General features: G+C 43.4%; 1 protein-coding gene across 1 annotated transcript; it reads right to left on the bottom strand.

Annotated features, from left to right (window-relative positions):
• Positions 1-201: 201 nt before the first annotated feature.
• On the bottom strand, positions 202-11,617 carry LOC136955918 (neuronal acetylcholine receptor subunit alpha-3-like). The gene is made up of 8 exons (XM_067249672.1): positions 11,518-11,617; positions 7,096-7,235; positions 5,855-5,899; positions 4,149-4,258; positions 3,281-3,488; positions 2,483-3,094; positions 1,997-2,269; positions 202-1,309 (listed from the first exon to the last, which is right to left on the bottom strand). The coding sequence occupies exons 1-8, from the start codon at positions 11,573-11,575 to the stop codon at positions 1,184-1,186; spliced, it is 1,572 nt and encodes a 523-aa protein (XP_067105773.1). The 5' UTR covers positions 11,576-11,617; the 3' UTR covers positions 202-1,183.
• Positions 11,618-13,520: the final 1,903 nt, after the last annotated feature.

Here is a 13,520-nt window from a genome sequence, read left to right as displayed (position 1 = left end):
TGACCTTGGAAGGTCATTACCAGATCAAACATAGCTTGGAAAGACCGTGCGTGTCAGAAACACTGTCCAGCCACGCTTCACAAGATGACTGCTCTAACAAACATATCCATAGCAGATATTCACGTTTTGAAGAAATATCAACATTTATTTCAAATTCAAAGCCATCAAAACAGACAGAAAAAGAGAGTGGGGAAGAGGGAGAGAGAGAGAGAGAGAGAGAGAGAGAGAGAGAGAGAGCAGAAGAAAACATAGATACAAAAGTGAGTAGTGTACTTGCACTACTGAGTAGTCTCAGTAGTGCAAGGTGTGTATTGTTAATGACAGTCAGAATGTAATTGCAAAGGGATTATGGCAATCAAAAGCACAAAGCAGTTTTCTGGAATGGCTGATATAGTAGACTCATTTAAAAGAGGCTAATCAATGTTTCTCATGCGCTATCTGTGTGTGGTAATACAGGGCTACATACAATGGTGAACTTAATTAAAAAATGATTCGGAAAATAAACACATAAATTAATGACCATAAAAATGGATGATAGAATCCCCTGATACATTAATTCCAGAATTGAGTTGAAGGTTCTATTTCAGGAGGCTGTCATTCATGTATAAATGAATCATATATTTACCCAGATAAGAAATTAAACCTTCCAGAACACTCATAAAGGCATCTGTTTGTACTTTGTATCATGTCCATTTTCATTAGGATACAGAGCCGGAAGCTCTGATCGTTTATTCCTGTAAGATGCCCCACACCCTTCTATGAGAATACAGTCATGATGTTGTCATAGCAATACCTATGGCGGAAGTTGACTGTTTCAACAGGCTGTTAACATTACAAGGACGTTCTGAGATGTCTTCTCAGTTTCATTAGTAATTGGTTGCGACACAGAAAGCATGTGGTTAGGATTGGCTGAGACCTCGCCGATCTGATTATTAATTAGCTGTGACAGATAAAAATCTATCAATAGGGACTGCTCATTTTGCTATTGGTTTCTATGGTTGGGGTTTTTATCTGGGGAATACTTATTTGAAAAAGTTTCGATTACGGTACTTAATTCAAGAGTGACTGAGTGAAAGATTTTGTCCTGGTGCAGCACTAACAGCGTTTATTCAATTGGTCCAGATGAAAAAAAACTGCTAATTGGCCTGATTGCTGATTGCTATGAACCTTAATTGTTTTTTGGTTATGACAGAAAGCCAATGACAGGCCGCAGGAAGAGGCCCAGGGTTCCAAGGATGCAGACCGTTATAAAGACCCAAAGGAATATCCTGTCGATCACCATGGCAACATACTTCCAGTCATCCTCCACCTGAGAATGAAAAAACGATACGATAAAGCAGAGGAAAAAATAGGACGTAAAGAGAAGTGGGAGGGATAGAACAATGGTCAAATGTGGTAAAGGATAGACAGGTGACAAAAGAGAGGCGGACATATAATACTTTATAATGTAGGAGTAATGGATGTAATGGATGAAGAGCAAGGAAGTTGAATAAAGGATGAAAGAAGGACAAACTCATGTTGGGTAAGTTTTGATGCAATGACGACGTGATTTGCAAAGGGGGAAATAACTCTGTTAATGATATGCATCCAAAGTGTCAAACACAGTGACAGACATTTTGACAGTGCATATTGAGAGGGCTGTTTTGCATATCAAAGACTGCATAACACCTCTGGGAGGTCTGGCACAGTGTATTTATAACAAAAAGGGGGTTGTAACTTGAAACTTTGTTTTGGAGTCATTTTTACAGTAAAATGAATTGTGAACTGGATTGCCTAATTATTTCTTCTTGGCTCACTTTGGAAGTACATAAGATAATGTGTTTACCTTCATGCATAATACAGTGTATTACACACACATCTCACACTTTGACTGAAACATAAAAAAATACGTTTTACAGCATATTACTGTATCAGCTGGGAGCATAGTCTGCACTGTTTCAGATGAACCCTAACCCTGAGCTAGCATTGGAAGCTACGTCAATGAACAGGACTGTACCTCTTTGGCCTTGTTCCGACTCCTCATGTTCTCTGCGATGTATTTGACACTCTCGATGGCCTGTTTGATCTCAGGTGACACCATGGAGAACGCCACCACCGTGTTGACGCTCTGGTGGCTCAGTTGGCGACTCAGCTTCCCAGGGTCTGCTGTCTCTGGGGTTTCCTTGCCGTGCTGGCAAGGGCAGGGACACTTCTTGCCAGCGCAGCCTCCTTCCACGGAGAGCTTGTTTTCTCCAAAGTCCAGGCAGTTGACCGAGCCTCCTCCGCTTTGCTGTGGATTCAGAAGGATGGAGGTTAAATCTGTTGTTTTTCCTGGTCGGTTTAAGATTAGATTAAATAGATTTAAGATCAACATATGTCTGGGGTGCTTCATGTGTTTGGATGTCTGTGTATGCGTTTTGAAACGTTTCGAAAATATTTTTTCCTCAACATGTCAGTCTGTCCATCTGTCCATCCATCCATCCATCTGCCTCCCTCCACCCACCTGTGAGAGACTGTTCTTCCTCTTCTTCGCTCCCTTTCCCCCACTCCCTCCGGCCCTGCCTCCGGATCCTCCCCCCTCACCGAAGCTCTGCACCCCCACGGCCTTGCCGTCCTGGTCCAGCGGCCTCCTCATGAGCATCACCCTGGGCAGGATGCTGAGGAACACGGAGCGCACCCACCCGGGCATGGTGTGGGTCATGGGGGTGCGGTAGTGCACGTTGAGCACGAAGACGGTGATGACGATGCTGAGCGTGACGAAGATCATGGTGAAGAGCAGGTACTCGCCGATGAGGGGGATGACCAGCGAGGTGGAGGGGATGGTCTCGGTGATGACCAGCAGGAACACGGTGAGGGAGAGGAGGACGGAGATGCAGAGGGTGACCTTCTCCCCGCAGTCGGAGGGCAGGTAGAAGACCAGCACGGTGAGGAAGGAGATGAGCAGGCAGGGGATGATGAGGTTGATGGTGTAGAAAAGTGGAAGTCTCCGGATGTAGAAGGAGTAGGTGATGTCGGGGTAGATCTCCTCACAGCAGTTGTACTTGATGTCGTGTTTGTAGCCCGGCGCATCAATGATCTCCCACTCCCCGCTCTCCCAGAAGTCTTTGAGATTGACCTACAGCGAGGAATATAGGATTTATTCATTTATGTGCTAAATTGCATTGCTGTTGTCTCATGGCTTGTAAAAATATATATTATACGTAATTTTTTTTTTACAAATTGAACCAAGAGCATATACTGAGTGAGTAATAGGTTCACTGGCAAGATTAGATATGCAGATTCGAACGGGGTATCTTCTGACCTTGGAGCCGATGAGGACTAGGTCGATCTTGGCCTTGTCGTAGGTCCATGAGCCGAACTTCATGGAGCAGTTCTGGTAGTCGAAGGGGAAGTAGGTGATGTCCATGGGGCAGGAGGACTTGAAGATGGCAGGGGGGACCCAAGTGATGGTGCCGTCAAACTTCAGCAGAGCCTTGGTCTTGTCCTCCACCAGGAAGTCCCCCACAGCACTGGAGAGGAGGGGGAGGGGCCAGACGGGAGGAGGGAGGGAGATGGAGAGGGTGGAGGGGAGAAGGAAGTGGACATTGGAGAGAGGGGAGAAGAGGTATTTGAAGGGACAGAGTGGTATGGTGGAAGAGAGCAAGACACAGAGAGAGAGAGAGAGAGAGACAGAGAGAGACAGAGAGACAGAGAGAGAGAGAGAGAGAGAGAGAGAGAGAGAGAGAGAGAGAGAGAGAGAGAGAGAGAGAGAGAGAGAGAGAGAGAGAGAGAGAGAGAGAGAGAGAGAGAGAGAGAGAAATATATGGATGATTGGAGTGGACAAAGAAGGAGAGAATATTGATTGGTAAAGTGAATGAGAAAGAAGAAGGGTAGAAAGCGAATTAGCCCTCCATTGTGAGAAGGACCTTCAAATAACTTCAGTTGATTTGTACTGTGACACTCTTGGAATCAGGAGAAGGGAGAAAGAAATGAGAGCAATGGGAAATCAGTTAAATAGAATGGAGTGAAAAGGCCTCTTTCACCGCTTAATATAAAGATTTGAAAAAGATTTGAAGAATTGTTAAGATCCAAATAAGTGCAATAAACACAGTTTTGCAAAACAAGAAACTAGAGGATTCAGTGATGCTGAGGATGATGATAGTGATGAATGTAAAGTCCTGAGAACGAACTTGTTGTAAAGCACGATGTCTGGTCTCCAGATCTTGTTGGATGGAACTCTGATGAACTCTATCCCATCAAACTCCACCGGGGCCCACTTCAACTTGTAGTCATTCCAGATCTGAAAGAAAGAGCGCTCACACGTCAGTATGTGTGTCTGTGCTAATGCTCCTTGAAAAGCAAGATACGAGGAGAAGTTCTCTTCCCTTCTAAAGGTGACAGACTGATAAGAGACACACACACAATGGTTTGAATGGTCGAGGTCAGAAAACGTCACCTAAGATTATTCTTTTTTACCAAAGGACAACTTGGACATTCACTATTAGAGCCTTTAGTTTGCTATTCAGTCTGAAGCAGAGGAACTCAAATCAGAGGGACAGAGAGGAAGAAAAAGGTTGGTTTGTTAACCACAGTTTCCTTGCGTTCGCTTTAGCTGATTCATCAATTTGTCAAATGCTTATGATGACTGCGGGACAAATTAACTTCAAACACGCAACATGCTATGGATTTCCAGTTTGTTTTGATGAAGGCTTGATGTCTGCTAGGAGTATGGTTGTGTGCTAATGTTTTGTCTTGGCCACCAAATGCTAATTAAGTTTCAGATTAAATATTTGCAGTAAACAACTACTGCAGAAAGAAAGATCAAACATGAGAATGGCTTGTTTATAAATGTATGTCACAGTAGTGTGCCATAATCAATAAGAACATGCCATAATCAATACAGAGACACACTGTGTGACCTTAAGCCCACTGCTTTTAGCCACTGCTTTGTGTAAAAAGGCATGACCTCCGTCTCCAATGTATTGCATTCATTGTTTATATGATCGATTTACAATTGCCTTTATATTCCTTTAAATATGCCTTTAAATTCAGATTGACACAGGACAATGTTAAAATGAGTCACTGGCGTCCTCACTGTTTTTCGGGGGAAAGCGAGGGACACCTCTGCTTTAACGGTATATAATCCCTGAGCTGTGTGATGCAGCTGGAAGGAGGTAAAGGGAGGGAGGGAACATAATTGCCAAACTTGAAGGACAGCAAAGAGGGGAGGAAAGAGGGAAAGACAGAGAAAGAGACAAAAAGAAAGAGACAAAAAGACAGTTTTATGTAAAGTAAAGTGAGAGAGTTGCTTTCAATGCCTTTTGTTCCAAGCTAAAAACTCTGTCTATGAATGATAATTACCTTCTGCGTTTCTATGGTGTTGAAAAAGCATCCAGTGGGGTTAAAAGTTCAGTCCTGCCATCTATTGATCTATGTCATGATGCTGTGTAGCCTAGCGTGGCTGTGCTGCTCAGAAACATTGATTACTTCGAGTAAATATACCTTGACCTGCTTTGAACCTCCCTAATACACACACACACACTACTGCACACACATGCCCAGGCATTAAACATCATGATAGAAGCTCCTTGACCATGTGTCACACATTGACCTTAAGAGGGCCTGGTCTCTCATTCTACCTCTCTCTCGCTTTTGCTGTCCCTTTGCCCATTCTTTGCTCTCCATCATTCTCTGCCTCTCTCGTTCTTTCTCTCTCTCTCACACTCACAAACACACACACACAGTATGGGACCATCCATATTGACAACGATGTGTTATCCACAGAATGTAAACAAGTTTCGACATGCCCCCTCATCCAATCACCCCATATCATCTAACCCCCCAATAGGTCTCTTTGTATATGTGTGTGTGTGTTTGTGCGCGCATGTGCACTTACATGTCTCAGCCACAGATTGGTCTCCATGATCTGATTCACCTCATCCTGCAGAGGAAAATGTCATGTTAGAGAGAGAAGGAGAAGTGGTGTGAGTACATGTGTGCATGTGTACATGTGCACATGCCTGTAAAATGGCAGGTGTATGTGTGAATATGTGTTTAGTAGGTGTATGTGTACATTAGGATGGCAACAGTCTATGGAAATTCTACTTTTATGGCTTGAGGCAACATTAAAAAAGCAGTTTTGGTATCAAATTGTCAAATATTTGGGATTTTTTCAGAAAACGTAATTTACAGAGGAAATACAGCAAAGCCAGCATTGACTTGAAAAGGAAATGGAAATAGAGCTTAACCTCAACAACCTCTGACCCCAACTTCCTCAACAGAGGCAGTTAAACCATGATTGACAGTTGATATTATGCAACACAGCATGGGACCTCACCCCTGGGACCTCACCCCCCCCACCTCTCTCTCTCCAGCTCACAGTTGAATTACCTTAAACTAGGGGGACCATATTTCAGTAAAACATTCCTTAAGTTACCTGCAAATCACACACACACAAACACACACACACCCCGGAAGACTTTCTCTTACCTGCTGAGTGAGCTAAATGTCCATCAAATCAAATAAGCTTCCACTTGCAAAATGTAACTTAATCCATTCTTTTATGGACAATAAGCTGAAGAGAGATTACCTTCTCTACTGGAGGACGATGCTTTTGTTATATTCTTGGGCTCTACCATCTTTGCTGTAGCAAAGATGAAAAGTAGCACCATCTCTCTCTTTCTCTCTGTCTCTGTCTCACATCTCTCCTGATAATTGTCCGCCTATCCACTCTCCAATCCTTCTCAGACAGGAAATTTGATATAAGTCACACAGACATAACACTCTCTCCCTATATTAGACACCCGCACACACATACACGTCCACACCCACTCTGCTGCATAAGAGCAGAGTGGGTGCTTTTAGTGAGATTGCTTCCTGACCACACACCGCTTGCTAGGAAGGTGATGGAAAGTTTCATCTCGAGGGCTCTGCTCAAAGTCTATGTTAAATATTAAAAACTCTCCGTCATTCTGTCTGTCTTTCTGTCCATTTGTATGGACATCTGTACGTGTGTGTGCATGACTGTCTGTGTGCATTTCTACATATTGTATATTTATGTGTGTGTATCTGTGCATTTTTGCATGTGAGAGTGTGCGTGTAGGTATTAATGTGTGCATGCATGTCTGTGTTCCCTACCACTTTGACCAGCTGGGACATGGAGACCTCGAACTCCACAGTGACGGGATCGGACACGTTCTCCACGGGCCGGATGAACTGGTTATACTTCCTGAAGAGCTTCCTGAAGAGCCTGTCCTCAGCCTTGGAGGAGAAACAGTCTGGAGACAGAGATACAGTAGGGAAGGAGGACAGGAAGATAAGACAGAGGGGGAGGGGTGACATGAGGGGTAGGTAGAGAGAAAGGGAGAGATGAATGGATAGAGGGGGAAGATAGACAAGATGGACAGGGAGAGGAATGGACGGAGGTGAGAAGGATGTTGAGGGGAAGAGGAGGTGGCAGAGAACGTGTAGAAGGGATGAAAATATAGGGGATGTGGGAGAAAAAGAGAATGAAATGAGGAACGAGACAGGGAAAGAATTACAGTGAATGTTGGAAACCAGCACCAAACACCACACGAAACAAGCGAAAGAGTGATCCGAGACACCAGTGAACATCAAGCCTCAGGATTCAGTAAAAACGTGGCATCAGAGCACTTAGATGTACTAATGTCAAGGGTAGAACGCACAATCCAGAACTCACGAGTCCTTGTTGCTCGCCCCACAGTTAGTGAAAGACAATGGAGCGTGGGGGATAGAGCAGAACCACTCAATCAGGCCTTTCCTCCCCCCCGCTGACAAGGAGAGACAGAGAAAGAAGGGAGGGAAAGAGAGCATGTGTGTGAGAGAGAGATAGTCACTGAGAGTACCACTAATGTCATAATACAGAGACATTGTTTATCGTGATTGGATCCCTCATTATGTCATGTGCATATACTGTATGTACAAAAAATTATAATCTTACATTTGTTTTATTTCTCAGGTTACCATTTTTGAGACTGCTTAACGATCCGAGTGCTAATCAGGTGCGGAGTATTGTGGTGAAGCATAAACAGAGTCTTTCAAGAGACGCAGCCAGAGGAGGAAAAAAGAAGGAACAGAAAAAACAAAAGGGAGGTAAAAAAGAATAGTGTGTGAGTGTATGTGTGAGGGTCTAAAATCCTTTTAGCTGGTGCCTCTGTGTCTCAGAGCCACGAGAGTGACGGGGGTCACAGTGGACATTCTGAGTGCCGCAAACACAGACACAGCTGGTTCGTAGGTCACCACTAACAACCTCGTCCTCCTCCCATCGTTGTTATGGAGGCCATGTCCAGCCAGGCAGGAGGAGGATCCCTGCCTGGGAACCCGCCGATACACTTTGCACACACACACATCTACATGCATACATACACACAAGCTCTCATATGAACACACAGAAACGTCACAGAGACTATCACACCAAGAATAGACACACATGCACATACATAGACGATGTCTCACAGGAAAACACAGATCCTTCACAGAGACACAATCAGGAGCGTCAACAGGGAGCTCTTGGGTATGGGGGTTGAGAGCAGAAGAGAAGAACACTGATGGTTGAAACATCTAGCTCTGTTTTTCTTCTCACCCTGAAGGACACCAGCTACCAGACCGAGACACAATATTCCTGCACAGACACACACACCACACACATAAATACTCACAAAACCAGAAACCAAGACCTGGGCTGAAATACCCATTCATATGTTTTATTAATCTTGCTTGACATGGCATGATACATCGGCCAGCTACAAAATCATTTTAAACTTAAAGATCTAAATAAACACAATGAAAAATGTACATTTACAGTATTTCACTGACCACAAAAATTGTCTTTGCATTTTCATTATTTACACACATTTACATCTTAAAGTTATAAAGATGCACAAGACAAAATGGACGCCTTTTTCTCATTTCGAATGATGTGATCCATGTGCCTGCTGTTGCCTTATACCCAGAGACGCCTGGAGCATTGCTGTGCCACCACACAGTGTTTACTTCCCTATTTTCAAAAAGGCGTGGCTCCATCACATAGCATGGACTGGAGGGTCATACTTTGGTCTAGTACCAGAAGAGAAAGGGAGGGAAAGAGAGGGAGGGAGGGAAATAAAGAGGTAATGAGATTGGGAAATGGATGGAAAGGCTGGAGGGGGGGGGGTTGTTAGGAAAAATAAATAAAGGAGAAGAGACAAGAAGACATGAAAAGAAGACAAGAAAAAGGAAAAAGAAGGCAAACACATCTCCAGGGTCTGTAAAAGTTCACTGTATTGTTTTATCCTTATAAAGTGTTTTTTTATTCTATCCTCATCTGACTTGGACTTTAAGACTATGGAGACGAGAGAAGTTTTAATCTGTTAATTAAACTGACCTTTTAAGACAGAGTCTTAACGAGTGTGGACTGTGAAGGAAGAATTGCGAACCGATTATGTGAGGATATTTCCCCCACAGCCAGACGATGCCCTCTGTGAAAATGACAATGACACAAGCTACTCAACTGACGATGAGCTCTTTAAGGCAAAGTGATGGAAGAAAAGAGAAGAGAGAAGAGGAGACAAGACATTTTACATTTAAATGTAACTGACAAGTAGAAGAATGGAAAAAAACGAAAAGGAAAGGAAGGGATAGAAAAGGATGGAGAATTATAGCAAGGGAAGGGTCAGAAAATTAGAAATACATGTATGAGTATATATCCACTTCGGTATATGTCTTGATCAGTGTCTTGGTCCCAGATCATAGTGTTATTCTGCTTTGGGTAATTACTACGGGAGCTGGGCCCTCATCTCCAACTCAATGACTAAACCCCTGCTTTGATCAAAATAGCACTGGCATCCTCTTTATAGCTTCTGCTTACTCTCACACACACACACGGGCACACACACACACAAATACACACACATTTGATGTGGTCCGAAGGATTTCACGTCAGGCTTCATAAAAGAACCAATTATGTCAGGAAATTAACCACAGGTTCCATCCTACGTCGAGCTGGCTTTCATTGATCTATCTTACTCACTACTCTCTTACTCTCTCTTTCCAGCTCTCATTTGACTATGAAACATGGTAGCAATTCTATGAGAATACCAGGTGGATGTCAGTTCAACTTAGAACATTGTCAAAGAGTTCTATGGAACGGTGATGATGGACCTGTTGACGAGTCATCATGAGTGTTCTGTGAGTATAAACGCTCTGAGGGGGGGGGGGGGGGGGGGAGTGAGACAAGGAGGCTGCAGAGAAATTTAGTAGGTGGAGGGTTGGTAGGTGGGGGGTGGAGGGGGTCGGGGGGTTAACAGACACCTATAACAAGTTAGGGTGAAACCGATGTGTATCATCTGCAAAAAAATAATATAAGGGAGTCCCTAGGCCCCAAAGTATTCCGGGTTTATTTTCGACCTCCTAAACCAATACTGTGGAATACACACACCAATTTCCTTCCGTTATTGTGCCCCTCTGCCTTCCCAGTCTCCTGCAGACTAGCGTGCGTGCATGCGTGCGTGTGTGTGCAAGCAATAGTGGAGAGGAAGAGTAAGATAAGGCATACAAGCTACTGTGACTGAACTTGTTGCTTCATCGTTGCTTAATCAATTGAATAGTGTTTCCATTAAATTATGGCCAAGATATGTGTTCCTTTCTTACTGTTACACAAAAAGCATTAAATCACGGATAGTAAATCGCCATGTTGGAATTTATAGGCCTATTGCAGTATTCTACTGGAATCAAATCTCTGTCACAATCTGTTATTTAGTTTACAGTCAAACCTTCCCTCCAAAGACAGGGACACAACATCATAATCCATTCCTGTTTGATCATTCCGCCTCAAAACTCAATTTACATACATCAAAATACATTCTGCATTTAATTTACGGCGGTCTACTTCACATCGGGGCTCACAAAGTCTGAAGTCTCTCTGGGATTTGCTCAGAGATGTAAACATTTCCTGACACGCAATAGCTACACGATGTAGGCCTACATTCTCAGTCAACAATTATTTAACGCTTGGCTTCTCATATGTAGGCTATCCTTCTACGACATTTCTAAATGGTGTTCAATTGTAGACAGTAGGCCGACTGATAACAACCACGTAAACTATGATTGTTAAAATAGGTCTGAAGGCCGCATAATTACGCATTTATCCAGGTTCATTTATGAAATATAATCAACTTTAAATGTGACTCAAATTGTTTTGCTTGTGTTTAAAATGTATTTAGCAAGTTGAGAGATTCTTAGGAACAATCTATCATCATTCGATTGCTTTATGTCCGCAGAATTTGCAGAATGTTTCACGCAATCTAACTGAAGTACACTCGAATATACAGTAGCTTACGATGTAGTTTACGATGTACCGTATCGATAATTTCCGAGTCTCATCCAGCGACTTAAACTGAGAACGGAAACCTATAACCAACTGTAGCCAGTGGCTTTTAAACAGTTTAAAAAGCATACATGTTGCAATCCATATAGGGAATGAGTTTAGTAATAGTTTATCTTTATTTAGGACACTTTGTCTCCAAAGCTATATTATTCACCAACTGAACATGAGTGTCTTACCTTGCGTAATTAACAAGAAGAGAAGAAGTAACAAAGTCCCTCTTAAGGCAGGATGCATCTTGTCCCCGGGACGAGAAACAGGTCCCCTGTGGAAACGATGCTTATTTAATCTGTAAGAGAGAAGAGTTGCAATCGTATGCTCTCTCCCCTGATAAACCGTCTGTCTCGCGCTGAGCGACTCTCCGCTCGTTCTCTGCTCACGAGAGAACTTCACTTGTCCCACCCCTTTGAACAAAAAACTCGATGCGCTCGCGCCTCCAAACGGACCCAAGATAGACAGAGATGCAAACAGACACTAGGCAATTTGTGAGCGATAATGGTAGTGTTAGAACATGGATTATTTTTCCCAAAAACGAAATAAGGAGACAGGTGTAGACTTTTTCGAATCTGTACCTCGGACAGCGCACCTGCGAAACTCGTATTAGTGCGGCAGGGGGCAGGAGTTTATGTTACAGTAAATTGTTCATGGTGTATGACGTTAGGTGTGAGGGTTAAGCACAGATTGACTGAACGACATGGCCAATTGATTAAGTAGGAATAAAGAATCAGACTAATGTGCGGAAATGTGTAGCCTATCTAGCAACTGCATGCGTAAAAGTCAGGCAATGTTATGCAAAGTGAGCTTTGTTCAATTTGTTTACACGCATTTAGGGGAAAAGTTGAATTGCTTTGCAAAAAAAGTTTTAACATGGGTTGAGTCGTGTGTTCTTCACAACGAATACCAAATGTGTCTCCCGCGAGCTGGTGATTAATTTTAGCTTCCAATTTTATGCGCTTGGCTTGACGTCATCACAAGGAGTCATTAGGAAATAGCGGCGTCACGCGCTAAGCCGTGTCCCCGCGAAAGTTTCATTAATGGCAAACATGATCGGCAACGGAGGTGATTCGGGTTGATCAGCAAAGGTCCTTTGTATGTTGCGTAATGGATTAACAAGCGTAGCTGTTTTGCTGTCTTTTTCATTGTTTTCTCTCAACACCTGTATATGTGATACAAATACAAAATTAGCCGGTATATGACTTGCAGCTGCAAAAGTGGTCATGCCTTAAAGGATTCAAATGTAAGTAATGATCACATTAACTTGGATAATGTCATTTGTAGAATACAGACAGTACACCTTCATTTGTGACTCCTTTGGCTACAGATTATTCCTTTCTCCTCTTGTTACCCTTCATAAATGTCAAATTGAGTATTTTCTGCCGTCTACAGTGTGTGTGTGTGTGTGTGTGTGTGTGTGTGTGTGTGTGTGTGTGTGTGTGTGTGTGTGTGTGTGTGTGTGTGTGTGTGCGTGCAGAGAGAGAGGGCAAAAAGATAGCATGCTTGGATTGACAAGGGAATTGGCCCAGCAGAGACACTGACGGACACTTGCCCTGTGTCCCTGATACACACCCACGCACCCATACACACACAAACACATACACACACAGAGACTGCTTTTTGTCCTATTAATATTCTGGAAGGAAATCCAGCTAAGTTCCATGACTTTTTGCAAGTGTGTGTGTGCTAATGTCACATCAATGACCCCCAGCACACACACACACACAAAAAGCACACACACACAAAAAGCGCACACACACCAAGACCTTCCCTCAGGTTATTGTATCTAGGACAAACACAATCAAACTCCAGAGGCCACTACTTCATCCTGGCAGGTGGTGTCACATCAATAATTGTCCCCCTGTCTCCTATACAAAGGAACCAATCACAGCGGTGTATTATGCTCCTGTCTTCGTTCCCCCCTTTCCATGTTAGAGGGAATTTCCGTTCACGGGCCATGATTCCTCTTGAAAGGTGTGATGTAAAAATGTCAACAAAAGGCAGGGGGGGAAACGGAAGGCCTTTAAAAATGGAGGTTAATGTGTTTTTTCTGTCTAGGTATGGTGCCTACTGCGTTTTCCTGACAGACCTGTCTTGTGAGGTCACACGCTAAGTCATGACACACCTGGCCTCCCCTACTTTATAAGGAAAAATGGATAACGCTGGAATGGGAACTAGGTGGGAATGA

Source organism: Osmerus mordax, chromosome 14 (assembly GCF_038355195.1).
Source record: "Osmerus mordax isolate fOsmMor3 chromosome 14, fOsmMor3.pri, whole genome shotgun sequence".
Taxonomy (NCBI): domain Eukaryota; kingdom Metazoa; phylum Chordata; class Actinopteri; order Osmeriformes; family Osmeridae; genus Osmerus; species Osmerus mordax.
This window is presented reverse-complemented; position numbering and strand designations above follow the sequence as displayed.

Bases quoted from the DNA above. Each gene is read 5' to 3' on its own strand.
- LOC136955918 (XM_067249672.1), bottom strand. From the start codon at position 11,575: ATGCATCCTGCCTTAAGAGGGACTTTGTTACTTCTTCTCTTCTTGTTA. The intron at 4,259-5,854 runs GTAAGTGCACAT...TCTTTCTTTCAG, and splicing joins CCAATCTGTGGCTGAGACAT to ATCTGGAATGACTACAAGTT. The intron at 3,095-3,280 runs GTCAGAAGATAC...TCCTCGCTGTAG, and splicing joins TAGTCCTCATCGGCTCCAAG to GTCAATCTCAAAGACTTCTG.